Source organism: Saccopteryx leptura, chromosome 11 (assembly GCF_036850995.1).
Source record: "Saccopteryx leptura isolate mSacLep1 chromosome 11, mSacLep1_pri_phased_curated, whole genome shotgun sequence".
In the NCBI taxonomy this organism is placed as follows: Eukaryota; Metazoa; Chordata; class Mammalia; order Chiroptera; family Emballonuridae; genus Saccopteryx; species Saccopteryx leptura.
Window position 1 is genome coordinate 32,071,800 of NC_089513.1, and position 25,938 is coordinate 32,097,737.

A 25,938-nucleotide genomic window follows, 5' to 3' on the forward strand; every position below is an offset into this window, starting at 1 on the left:
TTTTTTTTTTTTAGCAAGAGTGAAAGACAGAGGGACAGATAGACAGAAAGGGAGAGACATGGGATGCATCAATTCTTCATTGTAGCATCTTAGTAGTTCATTGATTGCTTTCTCATATGTGCCTTGACCTGGGGGGACTACAGCTGAGCCAGTGACCCATTGCTCAAGCCAGCAGACTTTGGCCTCAACCCAGTGACCGTGGGAGCTCGTGTCTATGATCCCTTGCTCAAGCCAGTGACCCCGCACTCAAGCCAGATGAGTCTGTGCTCAAGCCAGTGACCTAGGATTTCCAACGTGGGTCCTCTGCGTCCCAGTCTGACGATCTATCCACTGCGCCATCGCCTAGTCAGGCAAGGAACACGAATTCTTCATTGTGGCATCTTAGTTGTTCATTGATTGCTTTCTCATATGTGCCTTGACCAGGTGTGAGAGGCTCCCACAGAGCCAGTGACCTTGGACTTCAAACTGGTGACTTGCGCTCAAGCTAGTGAGCCTGTGCTCAAGACTGATGAACCTGTGCTCAAGCCAGCAATCTCAGGGTTTCTAACCTGGGTTCCAGTGTGACACTCTATCCACTGCAGCACTGCCTGGTCAGACAGCTGTACTGTTTTGTTTTTAGATGGTGTATTATGTGGAGGAAGTGCCCTTCTATCCTGGTTTTTGAGAGGTTTTTATCATAAATTGTTACTGAATTTTATCAAAAGCCCTTTTTTGGTATTAATTGATATGGTCATGTGATTTATTTTCTTTAGCCTGTTAATATATTGTGTTAATGTTGATTGGTTTCAAATCTTTCATTTATTTATTTATTTTTGCAGAGAGAGGGGCAGACAGGGACAGACAGACAGGAACGAAGAGAGATGAGAAGCATCAATCATCAGTTTTTCATTGCAACACCTTAGTTCATTGATTGCTTTCTCATATGTGCCTTGACCGTGGGCCTTCAGCAGACCTAGCAACCCTTTGCTCGAGCCAGTGACCTTGGGTTCAAGCTGGTGAGCTTTTGCTCAAACCAAATGAACCCATGCTCAAGCTGGCGACCTCAAGGTCTCGAACCTGGGTTCTCCGCATCCCAGTCCGATGCTCTATCCACTGTGCCACTGCTCAGTCATGCGATTGGTTTCAAATCTTGAAGCAGCTTTGCATCCCTATAATAAATTCCCCTTGTTTGTAGCTGTTAATTCTTTTTAAATTTTTTATTCAATTTTTAGAGAGGAGAGTGAGAGAGAGAGAGAGAGAGAGAGAGAGAGAGAGAAAGGGGGGAGGAGCAGGAAGCATCAACTCCCATATGTGCCTTGACCAGACAAGTGCAGGGTTTCGAACTGGCGACCTCGGTGTTCCAGCTGGACGCTTTATCCACTGTACCACCACAGGTCCAGGTCAAGCTGTTAATTCTTTTTTATATTGTTGAATTCTATTTACTAATATTTTGTTAAGGATATTTACATCTGTATTTATGAGGGCTGTTGGTCCCTAGTTTTTTCTCTCTCTTTTTATATGGTGTCTTATTTTGAAATCGCAGTAGCACTAACTTCATAAAATGAATAGGAGTGTCTTCCTCTCTCTCCTATCTCCTGGAAGAGATTATGTAGAATTAAAAAAATTTTTTTTTAATGTTTTGTAGAATTCTTTGGTGGAAACCTTCTGGGTCTGGAGATTTCTCTTATAGGAGGTTTACAATAGTAGATTAAATTTCCTTAATTGTTATAGAGCTGTTCAGGTTTTTTTTTATTTTTTTTTATTTTTCCGAAGTTGGAAACAAGGAGGCAGACAGACTCCGGCATGCACCCAACCGGGATCCACCCGGCACGCCCACCAGGGGGCGATGCTCTGCCCATCCAGGGCGTCGCTCTGTTGCATCCAGAGCCATTCTAGCGCCTCAGGCAGAGGCCACAGAGCTATCCTCAGCGCCCGGGCCAACTTTGCTCCAATGGAGCCTTGGCTGCGGGAGGGGAAGAGAGAGACAGAGAGGAAAGAGAGGGGGAAGGGTGGAGAAGCAGATGGGCGCTTCTCCTGTGTGCCCTGGCTGGTAATTGAACCGGGACTCCTGCACGCCAGGCCAACGCTCTACCACTGAGCCAACCGGCCAGGGTCTTGTTCAGGTTTGTTTTTATATATATATTGTGTGTGTGTGTGGCAGAGAGTTAGAGAGAGAGGAAGGCAGAGAGATGAGAAACATCAATTCTTCATTGAGGTTCATTAGTTGTTCATTGATTTCTCAAATGTACCTTTACCAGGGGGCTATAGCAGATCAAGTGACCCCTTGCTCGAGCCAGCAACCTTGGGTACAAGCTGGTGAGCCTTGCTTAAACCCAATGAGCCCGTGCTCCAGCTGGCGACCTCGGGGTCTCGAACCTGGATCCTCCACGTCTCGGTCCGATGCTCTATCCACTGCGCCACCGCCTGGTCAGACTATATATTTTTTTAATTTTTATTTTTAGAGAGAGGAGAGCGAGAAGGGGTGGGGGGTGGTGAGTAGCAGGAAGCATCAACTCGTAGTGTTGCTTCTCGTGCCTTGACGGCACATATTCCATTCCACACAATGGAATATTTTTAAACTAGAAAAAAAGGAAATGCTGCCATTGCTACAACATGAATGGACCTTCAGGGCATTATCCTAAGTGAAATAAGTCAGACAGAGAAAGACATACTGGATGATCTCACTTGAATGTGCAATCTAAAAAACAAAACAAAAACTCCAGGAACCAAAATTCACAGAAAAAGAGACTAGGTTTGTTACATCCAGAGGCATGGTGTGGGATTAGGAGGAGTGGGAATTGGAAGAAGGTGGTCAGAAGGTGCAAGCTTCCAGTTATAAGATAAATAAATACAGGATGTAATGTACAACATAATGACTATACTTAATACTGCTGTATGATATATAGGAAACTTGTTAAGAGTAAATCCTAACAATTCTATCACAAGGAAAAAAATCATTTGTTTTTCTTTGTGTTTATATGAGATGATGCATGTTACTTGTTCCACAATATATGTAAGTTAAACCATTATACTGTATACCTTAAATTTACAGTGATATTTGCCAATTATATCTCAATGAAGCTGGTGGGGGGCAGGTTCTTTTTCTTTTAGATTTTATTTATTGATTTTTGGAGAGAGGGGAGAGAGAGACAAAAAGGAGAGTGAGAAAGGGGGGAGAAGAAGCAGGAAGCATATACTCGCAGTAGTTGCTTCCTGTATGTGTTTTGACCAGGCAAGCCCAGGGATTTGAACCGGCAACCTCAGCATTCCAGGTCGACACTTTATCCACTGCGCCACCACAGGTCAGGCACAGATTTTTTTAAATTGATTCCCCCCCGTCTTTTTATGTTTTCAATTTGATTGATTTTTGCTTATACTTGTTTTTTTCTGCTTTTACATTTTATTACTTCCTCCTGTTAGCTCCGGTTTGCTTTGCTTTTATTCCAGATTCTTGAAATGGGAGCTCAGATTATTGAATTGAGATTTACCTTTTCTGATGTATGCATTTAATACTACAAGTTTCTCAGCACTGCTTCAGCTTTATCCCACAAATTCTGAAAATGTTGTATTTTCATCATATTTGCATATGCTTGTTGAAGTACATTTATGAAGGGAGGCTGCCTTAAAATTTTTGTCACATAATTCTAACATTTTTGTCATTTTAGTGTTGGCATCCGTTTATTGTCTTTTAAAATTCAACTTGACATCTTCCTGGTTATGATGAGTGATTTTTTGATGACGTATGATATTTCTTTGTTTTATAGGTTATTTTTTTGTCTTGTGTTATGAGACTGCATCTTATTTAATCTTGTTTTAGCTGTGTTTTTCTGACACTATCCCACAAAGTGAGGGAGATACTCTTTATTATTGTTGGATATGAGTGGAAGTTCCTGCTCCCCATTGCATTTCCACTGGCACCACAGTGTGGGGGGAGCATGGTAAATGTCCTGACTCACCACTAGGCCTTCTGTGACATCACCTGGTGGGAGCCCAGGCCCCTGCTTCACCATCTGACACCATTCTGGAGAGCTGCTGGGCTCCACAGTATAGCCTTGCGTTCCATTTAGCCTTTGCTGGTGTGGATGTGGATGTTCGCAGTTGATTATGGTCCAGATGTTTTCTGCTAGGCTTCTCTTTTCCTGCTCTTTTGGCTAGAGTGAGAGGCTTTTGTTGGAGGTGTTTATGTCTGTACTTGTTAGGATTTCTAGATTGCGGGCTTCTTCAACTCCCAATCTGAGATAGATGCGGCCAAAATAAAACACAGGAGACTGACTTTGTGTTGCTCCTTGGGCCCCAGGGCTCCTAGCCGGTTGACCTTCTTTTTTCTTCTTCTGTAATTTTATTTATAAATTCCAGGATTTGTAATTGTACTTTGTAGAAGGACTAGGAGAAAATACGCCTGCTCTATATTCCTGGAAGCAGAAGTTCTCTACAAATAGGTCTTGATATTGGACTGGGATGCATCATTTAGAACTCTGAGACTCGTGTTTTCCAATAGTATTTGCTTGTCTTTGGTATTATGTGATTCTTTCTGGTTTGAATGTTGTGTTACCATATTTCCCCATGTATAAGACGCACCCTTCAAAAAAATTTGGGTTCTAAAAACTGGGTACGTCTTACACAGTGGTTGTAGGTTTCCAATGCCATAGATGGAACTAAGGACAAGGCAATAATGTATAAAGACAGTGATGAGGAGTTATATGAATTTTATGAGGAATAAAATTTGAGATCAATAACTTTAATACATTTCCCCTCCAAATTTCGGCCCCAACATTAAGGTGCATCTTATGCATGGGAGCTTCTTATACATGGGGGAGTATGGTAGTATCTTAATATTTTAGTGTAACTGCTAAACACTTTTACTTTTTTTTTTTAAGCGAGAAAGAGAAGGACAGATAGGGATAGACAGGAAGAGAGAGAAATGAGAAGCATCAATTCTTTATTGTGGCACCTTAGTTGTTCATTGATTGTTTTCTTATATGTGCCTTGACTGACAGGTTTCAAACCTGGGTCCTCCTCGTCACAGTCTGATGCTCTATTCTTTGCGCCACTGCCTGGCCAGGCTAAACATTTTTACTTTGTATTGGTTTAAAATATGCATTTATTATAAAATTTAAAACAGTACAGTAGTATGTCAAATTGCTAAGTAAAAAGTCATTGCAAAATAGGTCATTTATCCATCTGTAAATTAAGGGCAATGTGTAAGGAATTTGTCTTTTTTACAAGAATTTTAAAGCTAATTCTAAAGATCATTGGGAAAGGAAATAATGAAAGAAGAGCAAAGGCAATTTTTGTCTGAAGTTTGAGTTTTGAAGGGAAAACAATAATGGAGGGTAGTGTGTCCTTTTAGATCATCACACACACTGTAAAGACATTAAAATGAGAAAAGCATGATGCTAACTGACCAGGTGGTGGCGCAGTGGATAGAGCATCAGACTCGGATGAGGAGGACCCAGGTTTGAAACCCTAAGGTTGCCAGCTTGAGCGTGGGCTCATCTGGTTTGAACAGGGCTCACCAGCTTGAGCATAAGGTCACTGGCTTGAGCAAGGGGTCACTCAGTCTGCTGTAGGCCCCCCCCCCCCCCCTTCATGGTCAAGGCATGTATGAGAAAGCAATCAATGAGAAACTAAGCTGCCGCAATAAAGAATTGATGCCTCTCATCTCTCTCCCTTCTGGTCTGTCTGTCCCTATCTGTCCCTCTCTGTCTCTGTCACCAAAAAAAAAAAAAAGAAAAGAAAAGCATGATGCTATGATGCTGATACAAAGATGAGAATATATGACAAAGGGACAGAGTACAAGTTTATAAGGAGACCCATTTTGTATGGGCAGTTAGTAAATTAGGCACTTTAAATTCATAAGAGAATGAGTAGACTATTAAATGATCCTTAGATTTCTAATTCCAAATATAAAACTAATTCACTTGAATTAAAGATATAACATTGGAAAAATTAAGTATGAAATCATATAAAATGCACATTTATATTATTTCTAGTCTTGGATTGTAAAAGGACTTTCTTATTTTTTTCTCTATATATTGATTTTAGGGAGAGAGGAAGGGAGAGAGAAACATGAAACATTGATCTGTTCCTGTATGTGTCCTGACCAGGGATTGAACCCATAACCTTTGTGTATTGGCACTATGCTCGAACCAAACGAGCTATCAGTCCAGGGCAGAAAGAACTTATTCTAAATAAGATACAAGGAAGGAATCATGTAGGAAATAGATTTGGCTACTAAAAATTATAAAATCCCTGAATGCTGAAAATAGCAGATTTCAATTTTAAGCAGTAGATTCAGAGACGATATTTGCAATGTGTAAAACAGGAAGAAGCGCCCTTGCCCCGGGTAGCTCAGCTGGTTAGAGCATTGTCCTGATAAGCCAACATTGCAGGTTTGATCCTCAGTCATGGTAGCAAACAGCCCAGTAGAGGAATAGCAACATGATACAAACAGGCTGTTCACAAAAGATGGAACATAAATTACTAAGAAATCAGGTTCAGTCTCATTTAGGAAATTACAAATAAAAACATGTTCCTTTTATTTCCAAGAGATTGTCAAGAACATTAAATACTAATAATATCATGTTGATGCTGTTGTAGGGAAATGAGCATTTTCATGTGGTAGAAGTTTCAGCCTTTTTGGCAAGAAACTTGACAATCAAGATTTAAACTGCCTGCTTTTTTAACCTGTCACCTCTGCCTCTCAGAATCTATTCTGTAGAAATACTTGCTCAGGTTTACAAAGATAAAAAATGTTAAGGATTTGAAACAATTTTTATATCATGTAACTAAGTAACTATGAAAAGGAATGAGACTTTAATAAGGTTGGTAACAGATCTGTTTATGAATACAGAAATGTCTTAAATATAGGAAATGTGAAGAAAACTGTAAAACATGGGTAGCATGAACTCATTTGTGGGAGGAAAATTCCATTTATATGTATATCTGTGTTTATGTAAGTAGTAAATAATGTTTGCAGAGGTACATAAAATGGTCCAGAAAGGATACCTACACTAAATAAATAACTCATATTTCTGATGAGGGGGTAAAGATGAAAGGAGATTTCACTGTTTATGCTCAATTTTAAATTAACTTTTTGTGTTCGATTTTTAAAATTACACAGAGTAAAGGCAGTAAGATAATGATCTTTCATGAATCCATCACCCATCATTATTAACATATCTTTCTGGTTTCATCTGCCTAAATCCACCCTGACACCTCCTTTTCTATCTGGTTATAAAGCAAATACTGGACGTCAATTTTAATAACCATGTATATCTATCTATATCAGGGGTCCCCAAACTACGGCCCGCGGGCCTCATGCAGCCAGCCCCCTGAGGCCATTTATCCGGCCCCCACTGCACTTCCCGAAGGGGCACCTCTTTCACTGGTGGTCATTGAGAGGAGCATAGTTCCCATTGAAATACTGGTCAGTTTGTTGATTTAAATTTACTTGTTCTTTATTTTAAATATGGTATTGTATTTGTTTCTGTTTTGTTTTTTACTTTAAGATATGTGCAGTGTGCATAGAGATTTGTTCATAGTCTTTTGTTGTTTTTTACAGAGACAGAGTCAGAGAGAGGGATAGATAAGGACAGACAGACAGGAACGTTGAGAGATGAGAAGCATCAAACATTAGTTTTTCGTTGCAACACCTTAGTTGTTCATTGATTGTTTTCTCATATGTGCCTTGACCGTGGGGCTACAGCAGACCGAGCAACCCCTTGCTCGAGTCAGCAACCTTGGGTCTAAGCTGGTGAGCTTTGCTCAAACCAGATGAGCCCGCGCTCAAGCTGGTGACCTTGGGGTCTCGAACCTGGGTCCTCTGCATCCCAGTCCGACGCATTATCCACTGCGCCACTGCCTGGTCAGGCCATAGTTTTTTTTATAGTTCAGCCTTCCAACGGTCTGAGGGACAGTGAACTGGCCCCCTGTGTAAAAAGTTTGGGGACCCCTGATCTCTATCTGTCTATCTATCTATATACAGTGTGTCTGTAAAGTTATGATGCACTTTTGACCGGTCACAGGAAAGCAACAAAAGACAACAGAAATGTGAAATCACCAAATAAAAGGAAAACCCTCCCAGTTTCTGTAGGATGATGTGGCAGCATATGCGCATGCGCATATGCTGATGTAACACCATGTATACAGCGAAGCAGCCCCCTGCCATGCCAGTGGAGATGTGGACGGTACAGAGGAAAGTTCAGTGTGTTCTGTGGCTCTCTAAATTCGAATCCATGACCAAAGTGCAACATGAATATCGGCGCGTTTATAACGAAGCGCCACCACATAGAAATAACGTTACTCGGTGGGATAAGCAGATGAAGGAAACTGGCAGTTTGGTGGAGAAACCCCGTTCTGGTAGGCCATCAGTCAGTGATGAGTCTGTAGAGGCTATACGGGATAGCTACCTAAGGAGCCCTAAAAAATCTGTGCGTGAGCCCACATCAAACTGCACTGAATAGGTATGAAACTGGGAGAGTTTTCCTTTTATTTGGTGCAGATTTCACATTTCTCTCGTCTTTTGTTGCTTTCCTGTGACCAGTCAAAAGTGCACCATGACTTTACGGACACACTGTATATATAATAGATAAAGCCTGTATTAAAATTTTAATATATTTGTACACTGTCACATCTGTTATCTTTGATTTTGTGTGTGTGTGTGTGTGTGTGTGACAGAGAGAGGGACAGATAGGGACAGACAGACAGGAAGGGAGAGAGATGAGAAGCATCAATTCTTCGTTGTGGCATGTTAGTTCATTGATTGATTTCTCATATGTACCTTGACGAAGTGTGGGGGCTACAGCAGACCAAGTGACCCCTTGCTTGAGCCAGCGACCTTGGGCTCAAACTGGTGACCCCTGCTCACATCAGATGAGCCCGTGCTCAAGCTGGCGACCTCGGTGTTTCGAATCTGGGTCCTCCGTATCCCAGTCCGAGGTTTTATCCACTGCACCACAGCCTGGTCAGGCTGTTATCTTTGATTCTTAATTATTTTAAACCCAGTCCATGTTCAGCATATCATATTTCCTCAGAAATATCTTTTTATAGATAATGTTCAAAATAGAATCCAACTAGGTCCACTCATAATATGTGCTTGAAAGTTCTCCTAAATTTGTCTTCCTTACCCCCATTTTTTTTTCCATGAAGTTTGTTTGTTGGGAAAGATGTCCATTTGTCTGGGCCTAGGTTGAGGTTGTTGTTTTGTTTTGTTTTGTTTTGTAACCAAACATTGAAACAGGAGAGATTATGGATATATGTAACTGAGGACACAGTAAATTGGTAGAGCATCAAGTCAGCATTACCCTTTTTCAGCATGTGGGCTCAGCTTAATCATTTGATATATAACTCATATATTTCCCCTTTGTGACTTAATTCTTTGTTGGTAACTCTTGACATTCTCCCTAACCCCAGATTCTTGCCTGACGTTCCCCACTGTAGAGCTATTGACTATGAGTATGATTATATGTATGTGTGCAACTTAACACTATGTGTAAGATATCTATCTTTCCATACCAGTATATAAATATCTCATACTTGAACAATTGTGGAGTATTAGATTGTATGAATGTACCATGATTTATTTAGTCATCTCTTTCTTTTTTTTTCCCCCCCATATTTTTCTGAAGCTGGAAACGGGGAGAGACAGTCAGACAGACTCCTGCATGCGCCTGACCGGGATCCACCCGGAACGCCCACCAGGGGCGATGCTCTGCTCCTCCGGGGCGTCGCTCTGTTGCGACTAGAGCCACTCTAGCGCCTGAGGCAGAGGCCAAGGAGCCATCCCCAGCGCCCGGGCCATCTTTGCTCCAATGGAGCCTCGGCTGCGGAAGGGGAAGAGAGAGAGAGAGAGAGAGAGGAAGGAGAGGGGGAGGGGTGGAGAAGCAGATGGGCGCTTCTCCTGTGTGCCCTGGCCGGGAATCGAACCTGGGACTTCTGCACGCCAGGCCGACGCTCTACCACTGAGCCAACCGGCCAGGGCTAGTCATCTCTTTCTTGATGTTATGAATTTCCTTAGTGATTTCTTTGTGTAGTGATAAGAATATATCTATAGTATAGATTCCTAGAAATGAAGGGATTTGTGCATTTACATTCTCTCTTTTTTTATCTATCTATCTATCTATCTATCTATCTATCTATCTATCTATCTATCATCTACCTATCTTGGTAAGAGGAGGGGAGATAGTGAAGCAAACTCCTGCATGTGCTCTGGCCAGGATCCACTCGGCCACCCCATCTGTGACTGATGCTCGAGTACCGAGAGTACCGAACTACTTTTAGCGCCTGAATCTGATGCATTCTAGTTGAGCTATCCTTAGCACCTGGGGCTGTGCTCAAACCAACTGAGCCACTGGCTGCAGCAGGGGAAGAGGGAGAGAAGGGGGAGAGGAAAGGGGGAGAAGTAGAGGGTCACTTCTGTGTGCTCTGACTGGGAATCAAACCTGGAATGTCCATACACTGGTCCTACATTTTCTTTTTTTTTAAGATTTTATTTGTTGATTTTGAGAGAGAGAGGAGGGAGAGAGAGAGAGAAAAAGGGGAAAGAAAAGCGGGAAGCATCAGCTCATAGTAGTTGCTTCCTGTATGTGCCTTGACTGGGCAAGCCCAGGGATTTGAACCAGTAACCCAGCATTCCAGGTTGTTGCTTTATCCACTCTGCCACCACAGGTCAGGCTGGTCCTACATTTTCCATAGATACTGCCAAAGTACTTTTTCTAAAATTTTGCACCAGTTTATATTTTAACTGCCAATATCTGAAACTATCTAATGGTGATACTCTTACCTATACTCTTGCCAATTTTAGTTAGTGTCATACTTTTTTTTTTTAAGTTTACTCATTTTAGAGAGAGAGAATAAGAGAGAGAGAGAGAAGAGGGGGAGGAGCTGAAAGTATCAATTCCCATATGTGCCTTGACCAGGTAAGCCCGGGGTTTCAAACCGGTGACCTCAGCGTTCCAGGTCGACAGTTTACCTGCTGCGCCATCGCAGGTCAGGCAGTGTCATACTTTCATCTTCATCAGTATAACAGGTAGAAAATGATAATTGGTTTTAATTCCTTAACATTTGTGTTTTTTCACCTTCCATCATAGTACTTGCCCATTTTTAAGTACGTTATTTATTTCTGAGAACTCTAAAATAGAAAAGAGGAAATGAAAATACTTGACTGCAATACATTGAAAATAAACAAGAGTAGGTGGATCTGTAGGATTGTCTGTCTTTCATAACTTGAATTTCAAGTTGAGGTTCCGAGAGCAGAGTGATTTTACGTGTGTTTCCTTTTTAGCTATGCGGGGTGAGGTTAAGACTTGAAGCCAAGTTTGTGGAACAAATAATTAAAGACACAGGTCTAAGCAAAAATTGATTGACATAATAAATACTGAGAAAATTCTGAATCAGCTTCTGGGTTTGATTTTCATAGATTGGTAGATGAGATTAACAGTTGTTGCGTTCAGTGGAACTTAGTTCAGTTGGGAAACACTAGATTCAGAACAATTATATTTGGTTTAAGTGCTCCATAGGAAATGTGTGGGGTGCTGTGAGAACATATCAGGGTTGCCCAACCCTGTGTATTGGGTGGTCGGGGTAAAGTAAAGGAACCCATTTGAGGCTTGAAGAATGGGTCGAAGTTAGGGGAGTTGGAGTAGAGGTAGTAGTGGGCAATAGAAAAGAGTAGTGTAGAGGGTGGAGACAGACCTGTTTGAGTCTTTGATTTCAAAATAATGAATAAAAATGTTATCTAGAAAATCTCTAAAGGAGTTAAAGCAAGGGATGGGCTGCCAAAACCTGAGGCACCCTGACAGCGACACAGGAGTTCACCAGCTCTATCCATTTTGCTCCCACCTCAGCTATTAGGAAGCAGCCAGCTGTGTTAGCCTGAACTCTTTATCCAGTCTGGGACAGATAAACTACTTTTAAGATTTAATGTTGATTATATACTTCCTGTGCCAAAGATTATTAATGAGTTAAAGTAGATTGTGCCTTACAGCCAACTATCCATCTCTCAAATGTGTGTTCTAGTCTATAGTGATTCAGTTTACCAGGGAAATAAATGAGGCTATCCAACAATTATTAATATATCTCTAATAGACTTTTTGTTTCAAGGCAATGACTTTTCTTCTGATTTATTTCTATAAGAGCTACAGCAATACTCATTGGTGCTTGTGTGTGTGTGTACCTGCATGTGTGTATATATATATTTGTTTATTCAAGTTTTTGCTGCTGCTTTCCTGGTGGAATGCTTTCCCTGGAAAAAGTGTTCTTATATTTATAGATAACACAATAAAATTTTAGCTAGATGTTGTATTTATCAGCCTTGTCATCTGCTGTGATTTTAAATTCCAATCTCTCTGGAAACATGGGTGATTAAGTCAGACTATAATATTCTGCATTATATCAAAATGAGTAGGCATATGGTCTGTGCAGTTTAAGAAAATAAGTAGTGACCCTAATTGATTTCTGATTAATAAATAAAACTAGATTATGAACTGATGGTGAACTAGTGAAATTAAATGGCATTTCTGTAATCCTGATTGCTTCATATTTTTTATCTTAAATCCAAACTCTGCTTTTTGAAGCCTTGTACTTGATCTTTTTATTTTAATTTAATTTTATTTTTTCATTTTAGAGAGAGGAGAGAGAGAGGTGGGGGAGGAGCAGGAAGCAGCAATTCCCGTATGGGCCTTGACTAGACAAGCCCAGGGTTTCGAACCAGTGACTTCAGTGTTCCCAATCAACGCCTTATCCACTGTGCCACCACAGGCCAGGCCCTGTACTTGATATTTTATTTGAGTTTTATATTATTTTTAATATGCTATACTTTATATAGTGCTTAGTAGTTAAAAATCTTTGTGTAGGATAGAGTCACAGAGATGCATTGTTTCAGACATTAGGATTTCAGTGTATAATAGCATTAATTTAGGCATAGTGATAAGACTAGCAATCAGGGAAAGGTTGTTTGGGCAACTTAGTAAAACTGCAAAGAGGCTGCACAATTTGGGTATGTTGCCCTGTGTTAGCCATATGTGGCCTGCAGATTTAATAAATTTCCTCCTTTAATTTAAAAAAAAAAAACCAAAACTGCAAAGAAACAGATATGTCATTGACTACTTCTGTCTGTTGAGTTCTCTTTACTCCTCACATGATTGATCTCCAGAAACCATAGAATAGTTCGTTCTTCTGCTGAGTTGAAGAACTGTGGCTTGATAAGTTTGATTATAGAAGGAGAAGCCAGGGTTGAACTTAATAAATAAAGGTGAGTAGGTTTTGTTGTAGTTCTCAAACTGCTTAATTCAGGTTACATGAGGATATTTTAAGTAGGTTTTTAAATTTTTTTATTTTTCAGCCAAACCAAACAGGAAGCTTACTTTTCTCTACCTAGCCAATGATGTCATTCAGAACAGCAAAAGGAAGGGGCCGGAGTTTACAAAAGATTTTGCACCAGTTATAGTGGAGGCTTTTAAGCATGTATCAAGGTATGATCATTGTTTTGGGTACTAGGTAATCTGTTTTAAATGCATAATATGTTCTTTTGCTACAATTGCCTTAAGCCATTAAAATAAAAACCAAGGAATGTATTTGTGTCAAGTTTTTCATTTGAAAAGGCTTAACCTATAAACAGCATTTGTAAATGTGTTAACATACTTTCTGTAAAGAAGTTTTTCTGAACTGTTGCTAAGTGGATATTTGTAGTACTTGTATTACAACTTTCCTTAAAGAGACCAAAAGCAACTGCCATATTGGAATGAATTTAGTTAAGAATGAATGAAGGTGTTGAATTGAAAATTTGTGTGCTCATAAAGCTATCATAATCTTCCATTCAATATTTTTGGGTAACTTTGTATGTTTTCTTCTCATATTGCTTATAGTAGTTTTAAGGTTTTCTAGTCTTAAATGCTTTGGAAATATAAACTATTTAAAATAATCATAAATCTATTGAAAATTTTTGGTTTAGAAAGATTCTAAGGGTAGGGGTCTACTTGGCTTGTGCCCCTTTTAAATGCTTATTTCCAGATATATGCAAATATTTAGTAGATTACTAGGCAAATATTGGGATAGATTATTAAATCAGTTTAAATTATAAAATTTAATGGTGAATGATGATTTGTGTTGGATGATTTAGGGGTGAAAATATACTCATTATAGGTCCTCTAGTTTTAGTCACATTGGATACATTTTAAAAAAATACAGGGTGAAATACTGCTGTATGTTGCTTTCTTAAGTATTATTTATCCTTCAAGTTAGATACCATCTTTTACTATCTTTTCAGGTGTTGGTACTTAAGTCTTAAAGTTCAGTCCTGTGCCTTCTTCTTGGGTCACAGCCTTTACTTGCCTTCTGGGCGATCTCCATATACTGCCTGTATTTAGTTATTACCCATATTCTGATAACTCACAGTCTTACGCTCCAGTCCAGATGTTTTTCTTTTAGACTTGTATGTTCAGTTGCCTCTTGAATTTCTAGTTGTATGCCTCCAAACAGCTCAAACTCATTATGTCTGATACTGAATTCGTTATGGCCTTGCTCCCTGTCAGACTGCTTCTCCTCTAGGCCTCACTCTGTCAGTGAATAGCAACTCCATTTATTCAGATACCTATGTGAGAAAGTAGGTATCCTCTTTAACTCTCTGTGATATTGTGATTTATTATATTTCATGCTCTCCTTTCTCCTTCTCTCCCCTTATCCCATATACTACATAGAGGTCCCTCAGTTCTTTAGATTTCTTTCCATTTCAGTAACCACATTGTCATTTCTCTATAATTGCAGTAGCCTCCAGTATTGTTTAGTTTATTTAGGAAACTAGCCAACACTCCCTGGCCTTGGTGTGGTTCACATTTGTCCTAGAGATCAAGTCTAATTAATGTCCTGAGCAAGACTTAAGATGTTCCTTTATGGTCCTCTCTGCCTCTTCAAACTCTTCTCTTCCATTCCTTCCACACGCATACTCTGTAGTCTACAATTGAAGCTAAGAAAACCTCTTTTGTTTGTTTCTGCTTTGAGACTTTTATATATGTTGTATCTCCCTAGAATTTAATAAAATATTTATTGACTGCCTACTGTGTGCTAGACCCAGATGATACAATTGTGAACAAGACAAAGTTTTGTTCTAGTGGAGCTTGCATTTCAGTGGATGACACAGGTAATAACTAGATAGATAATGAATAGGTTAAAATGTCAAAAGATGTCCCTAGCTCCCTGGCCGGCAAACTGCGGCTCTTTGGTCCCTTGAGTGTGGCTCTTCCACAAAATACCATGTGCATTCGCTACCTCGATAAGGAATGTACCTACCTATATAGTTTAAGTTTAAAAAATTTGGCTCTCAAAAGAAATTTCAATCGTTGTACTGTTGATATTTGGCTCTGTTGACTAATGAGTTTGCCGACCACTGCTAGTTGGTTGGCTCAGTGGTAGAGCATTGGCACGGCACGTGGAAGTTCTGGCTTTGATTTCCTGTCAGGGCACACAAGAGATAGCCATCTGCTTCTCTGCCCCTGTCCCTCCCTTACTTTTCCTCTCCCCCTCCCCACACCCCTGCTCCCTCAGCCATAATTTAAATGGTTCAGGCAAGTGGCCCTAGGCGCTGAGGATGGCTCCATGGCCTCCTCAGGCGCTGAAGTAGCTTGGTTGCTGAGCAATGGAGCAGCTGTTCGAGATGGGCACAGCATTGCCCTGTAAGGGGCTTGCCGGGTAAATCCTGGTCAGGGCACATGTTGGAGCCTGTCTCTCTGCTTCCCCACCTCCCTACCTTTCACTTAAAAAAAAAATATCAACAAACATTTGGAGACTCTGAAGGTATACAGACATTAAGAAAAAGATAAGTACTATTAAGAAACCTAAAGCAGGGAAGGAACTAGAGATACATGATGGTGCTCAGTTATATCAGTGGCTAAAAAGTGACTATTTTGGGGAGGTGGCATTTCAGCAGACTAAAGAAAAAGATGAAATGAGCTATGTGACTATTTAGGGAGGAGAGGATTATAAGTAGAGAAACTACTTGGCAGAAACATTGAGACAGCTGTGTACTGGGCATGTTTGAAGATCAGCAAGGAGATCTGTGTGGGAGAAGGTAATTAGGGAATGTTGACCGAGGTAGCCAGGAAGCAGAACACGTCCACCTTGTGGCCCAGGATAAGGGTCTTGGGGTGTTGTCTTGGTATGATTGGCAGGTGTTAGAAGATTGAGAGCACTACAGTCTGGTTTACATTGGTAGAGAATACTGAAAGAGGAGAGTCTTGGAGACCAATGAAAAGACAGTTAAAACATCCAGGCCAGAGACGACAGTGTTATAAGCTGCAGTGGTAGTGATGAAGGCAGTAGGAAGGGCTGGAGCAGCCTGTTTCCCACTTCCCTTTGTATCCAATCCTCAGATCTCAGATTAAATACCTTTCCTCAAATAATTCTTCCTACTCTGTAGAACTGGGCCAGGTCTCTCTGTTCTCTCTGTTATGCCTGTCTTTAACACCTTGTTCTTCCTTTTTTTTTTTTTTTTGTATTTTTCCGAAGTTAGAAGCCGGGAGGCAGACAGGCTCCCGCATGCGCCCGACTGGGATCCACCTGGCATGCCCACCAGGGAGCAATGCTCTGCCCATCTGGGGTGTTGCTCCATTACAGCTGGAGCCTTGCTAGCACCTGAGGTGGAGGCCATGGAGCCATCCTTAGCACCTAGGTCAACTTTGCTTCAGTGGAGCCTTGGCTGCGGGAGGGGAAGAGAGAGATAGAGAGGAAGGAGAGGGAGAAAGGTGGAGAAGCAGGTGGTTGCTTCTCCTGTGTGCCCTGACCAGGAATTGAACCTGGGACTTCCACATGCTGGGCCGACGCTCTACCACTGAGCAAACCGGCCAGGGCCAACACCTTGTTCTCTTTTGTGGTACTTATAAATAACAGCTGCATTAAAGCTCCATTTGTATCTCCTGTGTCAAAGGTAGTGACTTGATCCGTAAACATTTTTTTTTTTTTAATTTTTTTTTTTTTTTGCATTTTTCTGAAGCTGGAAACAGGGAGAGACAGTCAGACAGACTCCCGCATGCGCCCGACCGGGATCCACCCGACACGCCCACCAGGGGCGACGCTCTGCCCACCAGGGGGCGATGCTCTGCCCATCGTGGGGGTCGCCATGTTGCGACCAGAGCCACTCTAGCGCCTGAGGCAGAGGCCAAGGAGCCATCCCCAGCGCCCGGGCCATCTTTGCTCCAATGGAGCCTTGGCTGCGGGAAGGGAAGAGAGAGACAGAGAGGAAGGCGCGGCGGAGGGGTGGAGAAGCAAATGGGCGCTTCTCCTGTGTGCCCTGGCCGGGAATCGAACCCGGGTCCTCCGCATGCTAGGCCGACGCTCTACCGCTGAGCCAACCGGCCAGGGCCGTAAACATTTGTTGAATAAACTTTAAAATCACCTATTAGAACTCCTCTTCCTTAGCCTCATGTTCAGCACCCATTATTTAGGGTCATCTTCTTTGTAAACCCCTAGTAGCTAGCACTGACACATTTGCTTTTCTTTTTGTAATTTTTTGTTTAATAATATGTTTATAAGCTCTTAAAGGGAAGCAAGGAGGATGTCAAGACACACATACTCCTTGTGACCTCTGATCTGCTGGGCACATAGTAGTGCTCAGTAAACATTTGGACAGCTCTTTTCAGGGAATGTCTGATTATATTTAAAATCGTTATCTTTTCAATAGCACTATACTGTTCAATAGCCTTTTTATTTACTGTTAATACTTTATTTTTTTTCTTTAGTGAAACTGATGAAAGTTGTAAGAAGCACCTTGGAAGAGTGTTATCTATTTGGGAAGAAAGGTCTGTTTATGAAAATGATGTATTAGAACAACTTAAGCAAGCTCTGTGTGAGTATATGAACTTTTATCATGACCTCTTAATTAAAATGTATTCTTTCATTAAAACTTAAATTTTCTTTCAATTAAGATGGTGATAAGAAATCTAGGAAACGAACTTATGAACAGATAAAGGTTGATGAAAATGAAAACTGTTCCTCTCTGGGATCTCCAAGTGAACCACCACAGGTAGAAGTTTTTCTCTGTTAAGTGAATTATATTATTGTTGCTTCTTATGGCCACCAGGCTTTATTAATTTCAGTGTTTTCCTATTATAAATTGATTTTTACTATAGTTCTGGATACAGGAAAGAAGCTACATGAATATCTCATTTTTTATTAGCAAAGTACTTATGATTAAAGTGATAGGGTGTGTGTATGATTAGGTCTAGTGAGGTATCTACTGTTTAAACAGTTTCCTTTTATATTAATAAAATATTAAATAAGATTATTTATTGTATGACTTAAATACATCAAAAATTCCATTACTAGAGATAACACTGCCCTGTTAATTATTTTTGCTTTTAAATGTGTAAAAACAGGTGTTAAAGTAGCAAGTGTGTGTTCCTACAGTACTGTGTGACTATAATAGGACCACGTGGTTCCATGGTAGGCTAAGATGGATTAGAATCATTAAATTAATGTTCCATGTCCTCCCAGGTTGGTATAGAGTAGCATTCCTTAACCATTAGATAATTCCAGAAAGATAGTTTCAACTTTTAATTACGTGGGCGTTAAGTCTTAAAGCTTCCTCCTTCTATATTTCAAACATGTAGGGGGGACAGATAAAATTTAAAAGGAGAGAATGAAGACATAGACATACTCTTAAGACAAGGTAAATATTGTGGTGGGCTAGAATGGTACAGAAGCCTAACTCGATATGTGAGCCAGAGCCTTGCTCCTGCTGAGCTGTGATCTGGAACTGGCAGGGTGCCAGAAATTAGTAACCTAAAGAGTAACAGGAACTCACAGTGCTGCCTGGGCGTAGGAGGACTGCATCCAAACTCACTGCATAAAACCAGAGGCTGGGGGAAGCTTCTCCTCTGTGACAGGAACTTGAGATAAAGGTACAATCAGTTATTTCCTAGAACTGTGGATTTATATTAGTGTTAGTGCTAGGGAGGCAGAAAAAAATTCGACCAACGTGCTCAACTAGGATTTGAGCTAAGCTACCTATTGATTTAGTTGCAGGAATGTTGAAGCCTATGTGGTCGCCAGCCATGGGTAAGAGCTTGATAGAAAAGTAATAAGAACATAACATTTGGAATAGCCAAATATTAAGGTTTATATTTCTTCCCATTTGGTAGTAAGACAGAATCACTTTCTGTTAAGACCTTTATTATGATTACACAAACAGTAGTTTACTCGAATTCTAGATACAGGGTTTGACCCTCCCCTACTCTCCCTAATGAGAAGTAGCCTCTGTTGTACTTCTTAGAGGAGTATCTTTGAGGAACTCTCTGATTCTCCTCTAGTACTTGTATAAATATTGTTGCTTTCCATTTTATATTGACCACTTTCAAATTAGCTTTACTGCTTAATTCTCAGTGGTTCATTTTTGTAGTTGACATTTTATTTATGTCGTTCTTTATAAGAATGACTAAAATTTTTCTTCATAGGATCCAGTTGAACTCATTTCATTCTCCTTTATTAGAAAGTCCCGCCCTGCCGGATGGCTTGGTTGCTTAGAGCATCATCCCGAAGTGCAGACGTTGCTGATTTGATCCCCGGTCAGGGCACGTGCAGGACTGATTGATGTTCTTGTCTCTCTATCTCAATCTCCCTCCCTCTCTGTCTAAAATCAATAAATTAAAAAATTTTAAAGAGATATAGCCTTGCCACTTTAAGAAAAAGAAAGTTCGAGGCTAGTGTTACTTCAGACAACTTTGTTTTCTTATCTGATCTCACGTAGGAATGTGAAGATGTGATGAAAATAAATTATAGTTAAAGCATGCGTGTATTGTCAAGACCATAAAACCAGGCTTTTTAGAACTCTCTAAGACTGAAAAAATTATATATATATGGCAGCTGGGGCACTGTGAGAAACAAGCTTCCTGGTAATTATCATTGCTCTTAAGCTCACTTTCATCATAGAAGGGATATGTCTTACAATGAAATTATTTTCAAATTAAAAAAAAAATTATTTACTGATTTTGGTGAGAGAGAAAGGGAGAGAGAGACAGGAACATCAATCTGTTCCTGTATGTGCCCTGACCACAGATTGACCACAGCAACCTCTGTACTTTGGGAAGATGACCTAACCAACTAGATACTTGGGCAGGGCAAAATAATAATAATTTTTATTATTATTATTTGTATTTTTCTGAAGTGAGAGGCGGGGAGGTAGAGAGACTCCAACATGTACCTGACCGGGATCACCCAGCATGCCCATCTGGGGCATTGCTCCACTGCAACCAGAGCCATTCTAGGTCCTGAAGCCCAGGCCATGGAGTCATCCTCAGCAGCCAGGCCAACTTTGTTCCAGTGGAGCCTTGGCTGTGGAAAGGGGAAGAGAGACAGAGAGGAAGGAGAGGGGGAGGGGTGGAGAAGCAGATGGGCAGGAATCGAACCCGGGACTCCTGCACGCCAGGCCGACGCTCTACCACTGAGCCAAACAGCCAGGGCCTTTTTTTTTATTATTGGGATTTAAAACACATAGTAATGAATTAAAAGTACACTGGGAATAGTATATTTCTTACTGGGTTTCATTGATTTTTTATGATATTTGATCATTTGCTCTGTGCTAGTTCCCAGTGGTAGCACTTTTTGTAAAAGAATAGCTTAAAAAAAATCAGTAATTGGCTGTCATTGTCATCTTAATATATACACAGAATTTGTAATTTCCTATATTTTTCAAATATGTGTATAATTTTTCAGTGTCCAGGATCTAGTTTTAGAGATTACAAAAAAAAGAAAAGAAAGGAGGTGGGATGGGATGGAGACTAGTAAAAAAGAAAATTTAAGGCCCTGGCCGGTTGGCTCAGTGGTAGAGTGTCGGCGTGGCGTGCAGGAGACCCGGGTTCGATTCCCGGCCAGGGCACACAGGAGAAGCGCCCATCTGCTTCTCCACCCCTCCCGCAGCCAAGGCTCTATTGGAGCAAAGTTAGCCCGGGCGCTGAGGATGGCTCTGTGGCCTCTGCCTCAGGCGCTAGAATGGCTCTGGTTGCAACAGAGCAACGCCCCGGATGGGCAGAATATCGCCCCCTGGTGAGCGTGCCGGGTGGATCCTGGTTGGGCACATGCGGGAGTCTGACTGCCTCCCTGTTTCCAACTTCAAAATAATAAAAAATTTTAAAAAAAAGAAAATTTCATTTTCCTTTGGTATAAGTTTATAGACATTATGAATTGTGAAATCACCAGGAGAGGGTGCCCTGTCCTCCTAATTAAAACTGGTATGTGAAACAGTGCAACTAAACTATTCCAGTTAAATAAATTTTATGCTGGTTAAGCATTATATAAATGAGTCATCAGGTAGATGGAACTTAATGATCTTATTAACAAAACAGAATAGTTGAAGACTCCATAGTTAAACATATTCTAAAACTACATTTTTTTGGTGCTGTAATTACATCATTTAGAAATGGAGTCTAAACTTCTATGTTGTGATAGAAGATGATTTGTGCCCACCCCCCAATATTCAGTTTTGTATTAAATTTTTCTCATGTATAATGATAATATAATGAAGATATCATACATAAAGCTTGTATTCTCCAAGTTTAATTTATAGCCTGCCTTCCCTTTTACCATTATGTGTTTCTGGCATCTAAATAATCACATCAATTTAATAGTCAGATAATTGTTTTTATACTATCTGTCTCCACCACTGGAGTATGAGTTTGTCATGGCTAAGTGCCACATCTCAGTAATATGTTTCCAATTTGTATATTTCCAGTACCTACCATAGTGTAGCTTCTTTTTCTTAATATATAAAAGAAATGGGAATGTCCTCAAAAGAGTTTATGTTTGAAACTGAACTAGTAAGCAGCCTGTAAGTATTAAGATATATGAAATAAATTTCATCTTTTGTATTTTAAAAGCTTCATTTATTTTGGTTGTAAAGTTGTGTAACTTTTTAGACTCTAGATCTCGTTAGAGCATTACAAGATCTAGAGAATGCTGCTTCGGGTGACGCAGCAGTTCATCAGAGGATAGCCTCTTTGCCTGTTGAAGTCCAGGAAGTGTCCTTATTGGATAAGATAACAGGTAAGACATCTTAGATGTGATCTGAACTTTTTGGGTGAGTTTGGCTGAGGGAATAGTATATGGCATTGGTTTTGTTTTGTAATTATTATTCTGTGCTTTTCTTAGATAAAGAATCTGGAGAAAGGCTTTCCAAAATGGTAGAGGATGCTTGTATGTTGCTGGCAGATTATAATGGCAGATTGGCGGCTGAAATTGATGATAGGAAGCAACTCACTCGAATGTTAGCAGATTTTCTTCGTTGTCAAAAGGAAGCCCTTGCAGAGAAAGAGCATAAATTGGAAGTGCGTAACCTTTAACTTCTTTAGTGTGTATTTAATTTATTCTTTGGTAGGACTTTTAAAATATCTTTATGTTCCTGCACATTTTGCCGTGTTTTTTTAACATTGACCCTTTTTTTAGACAATGGCCAAGGTATACCACTAATTGCATTAATGGATTCTTTTCTACTTGAATCAAATCACCCTGTTTGAATAAATTTAGAGATTTGAATTAGCAGAATTGCTTGCATTTAAAAATTATTTATAGGAGATTCCCATTATAGTAATTTACCTTATGAGTTTAAATCCTTCTTTTCAAGAACAAAAATAATAGGCCTGACCCAGGCAGTGGCGCAGTGGATAGAGCGTCGGACTGGGATGTGGAGGACCCAGGTTCGAGACCCCGAGGTCGCCAGCTTGAGCACTGGCTCATCTGGTTTGAGCAAGGTTCACCAGCTTGAGCCCAAGGTCGCTGGCTTGAGCAATGGGTCACTCGGTCTGCTGTAGCCCCCCGGGTTAAGGCACATATGAGAAATCAATCAATGAACAACTAAGGAACCGCAACGAAGAATTGATGTTTCTCATCTCCCTCCCTTCCTGCCTATCTGTCCCTCTCTTTGAGTCTCCCTCTGTCTCTGCCACCAAAAAAAAAAAGAACAAAAATAATGGGAAAATACTTGTTATAAAGTCTGGTATTAAGTACAGTAAATTATGGTTGTACGTGTTTAATTCGTATTCTGAGTGGTAGATAGAATTTGTTGTAAATATGCTAGTTCTCAATCTCTCTGTTCCTGAACAGTTCATCAGTTTTGCTCAGAAAGGTAGTCTTAAGTTAACTCCTTTGTTCCATACCTGATTCTGATGCTTAACATGTTCCTACCCCACTCTCAGCTCAACACATTCTTAGGTAGAAATTCATTACTCCTTTAAATTGAGTGGTGATTGATACTGTTGTACGAAGTCTGGAGGTGCAGCAGTTAAAAAAAAGAAAGAAAGAAGCATTCTCATATTTCCTAGAGCAGAGTAGCTGTTGTCAGATGTAGATGAGCCAGATTTGCTTTTATTTAAAACAATCATTTAGGTCCTGGCTGGTTGGCTCATGGTGGAGCATTGGCCCTGTGTGTGGTGTCCTCGGTTTGATTCCTGGTCAGGGCACACAGGAGAAGCTCCCATCTGCTTCTCTACTCCCCACCCCCTCTTGCTTTTCTCTCTCTCTCTCGTCCTCCCCTCCTGCAGCCATGGCTAGATTGGAGCAAGTTGGCCCCAGGTACTAAGGATGACTCCAAGGCCTCCACCTCAGGCGCTAAAAAATGGCTCCATTTGCAACAGAGCAAAGGTCTCAGATGGGCAGAGCATTGTCCCCTAGTGGACTTACCAGGTGGATCCCAGTTGGAGCACATGCTGGAGTCTGTCTCTGCCTCCCCTCTTCTCACTAAATTAATAAAATAATAGTAAAACAATCATTTAACTAGTTCTTCTTTAAACTGTTTACTGCTCAAGCAATTTATTATTCTAATGATACATAGGAGAATTTCTGATTTGGCTGGATCCCTTTATTTGGAGATTGTTCCTCTGCAAATTTGCAGTAAGTTGTGATACTACCTCTATTAAGTTGCTTTTATTTATTTGTGTTTAGCTTAGTTTTGTTTTCTTTTCTTGGGGTCAAGACCATATAATTCAAGCATTTCTAGTATTTAGCTCCTGTTTCAGTACACTAGTTGTGCCGAAGATTGTTGCCATTTCTACCTGGGAGAGCCTCTCCTGGATGCAGTACCAGCAGCGGGCTCTCCCCTTCCTCCTTCCTCTTCCTGAAGCACACCCCTCTGCAGTTTGTTCCTCCTCTGCTCACACACACTCTCAGAACATAGATGTTGACACCACACTCTACCTTTAAAGAAGCTGTCCAGCTCTCTATGAAAGGAATAGGTAGAATTTTTTAAAAGGATGATTTTGATAGTTAATGTGCCAGGTTTTGATCTTGTGAGGGAATTTCAATCTTAAACCTGTTGTTACTTGTTTTATTGTTAGCAGAAGTCAGGGTAAGTAATGTAATACAGTTTTGTCTTCAGTCTTTTGGTATGGTTTCTTTAACTTCTATTGAGCTTCTGTTGCAGGTATTGGACATGGCGTATCTTCTAACGGTGTCATCATCATTAGCATATTCTTCCTGTTAAAAATAAATATCAAACTCCAAAGCCTGTATTGTCTCATGTTTTTCAAAATTGAAGAGAAGACTGAAACTTTGTTATTCTACTTGAAACTGATTTCTCATTTAAGTTGGTTATCACTGGTTACAAAATAGAACTTACGTTTGAAATGTAAATGTAGAAAACAAAACAGATTCTACCCTCCTCCCCTTTCTACCCGGTACTATATTCTAAGTGCTTCACATATATCAACTCATTTAATCCTGTAGAGCAGAAGTATTATTATCCCCATTTTACAGATAAGGAAACTGAGGCACAGGGACATTAAATAACTTACACAAGCTCACAAAGAGGTAGCAAATTGTTTAGAACCCAAGGAATGGCCTCCAAAAAGACATTTGCTTTTAATTTTTACTTAAAGAAATGTAGTTACAGCAAAATCTAGGCCCCACCTCTGCAACTCCTTTCTGCTTCCTCCTTCCTTAGAGGTAATCACTGTCTTAAAGTTTCCTAATGCTTTTGTCAGCATCACAAATTCATATTATGAAGACACACCTGAATTATGTTAAACATTTTTTACAAGTAAAGACATACTTAGGTTTCTAACAAAAGAGGTTATTTCACAGAACTATTTGTAAATTATCATTTATAACTAAGTGATTACTTTGCCATAAGATAGGAAAGTGATTGGAGGTATTTTTTGTACTAAGTAGGTGGCATCATTTGAGACTGAAAAGCCAAGATTTATACTTACCAAATCAGCTGTGAAATCATCAAATAGTTTTAGGTTATCCATTTTTGGATGTCAACTGTGAACGACCAAGTACTGATGTGTCATTTTTTTAAAAGGGGGTGCGGGCGGAGAGGAGAAGTAGTTGCTTCACTCTAGCTGTTCCTAGTTGCTTGCGAATGCGCCTTGACCAGGCAAGCCCAGGGTTTTGAACCGGCGACCCCAGCATTCCAAATCAGCACTATGTCCACTGCACCACCACAGGCCAGGCCTCATTTTTTTTTTAATAGGACATAAATGTAAAATAAAAGTTCGGAAATTGGCTGTTGCATTATTTTATATGTATAGATTTTTTTTATTTATTTTATAGAGAGGGGAGAAAGAAAAAGGTGTGGAGGGTTGAGGGGAGCAGGAAACATCAACTTGTAATGGTCGCATTTCATATGTGTCTTGACCAGGCAAGCCCTAGGTTTCAAACCAGTGAGCTCAGCATTCCATGTTGAGGCTTTATCCACTGTGCCACCACAGGCCAGGCAGCTCTTGCATGTTTCTTCAGGAGGCCATTAAAGTATTTGTTATGAATGAAACCATGAAGTTTCTTTTTTGTTTTTGTTTGTTTGTTTATTTTTTTGACAAGAGTCAGAGAGAGAGATAGACAGGGACAGACAGACAGGAACTGAGAGATGAGAAGCATCAATCATTAGTTTTTCGTTGCGCATTTCAACACCTTAGTTGTTCTTTGATGGCTTTCTCATATGTGCCTTGACCGAGGGCCTTCAGCAGACCGAGTAACCCCTTG

The 25,938-nt window shown here is 40.4% G+C and overlaps 1 protein-coding gene across 3 annotated transcripts in view; it reads left to right on the forward strand.

Annotated features, from left to right (window-relative positions):
- RPRD1A (regulation of nuclear pre-mRNA domain containing 1A) overlaps positions 1-25,938 on the forward strand; it is a 76,880-nt gene that overhangs the window by 16,761 nt on the left and 34,181 nt on the right. For 2 of the 3 annotated variants that reach the window (XR_010747359.1, XM_066352433.1), the window contains exons 2-6: positions 13,322-13,451; positions 17,709-17,815; positions 17,895-17,992; positions 21,879-22,005; positions 22,111-22,286. Coding sequence is in view for 2 of the 3 variants with exons in the window: in XM_066352433.1 (XP_066208530.1) it covers positions 13,322-13,451; positions 17,709-17,815; positions 17,895-17,992; positions 21,879-22,005; positions 22,111-22,286 (638 nt within the window). In the remaining variant the exon portion in view is untranslated. Of the gene's footprint in view, positions 1-13,321; positions 13,452-17,708; positions 17,816-17,894; positions 17,993-21,878; positions 22,006-22,110; positions 22,287-24,376; positions 24,456-25,938 lie in introns of those variants that run through there. The other variant, XM_066352434.1, reaches the window with a different exon arrangement.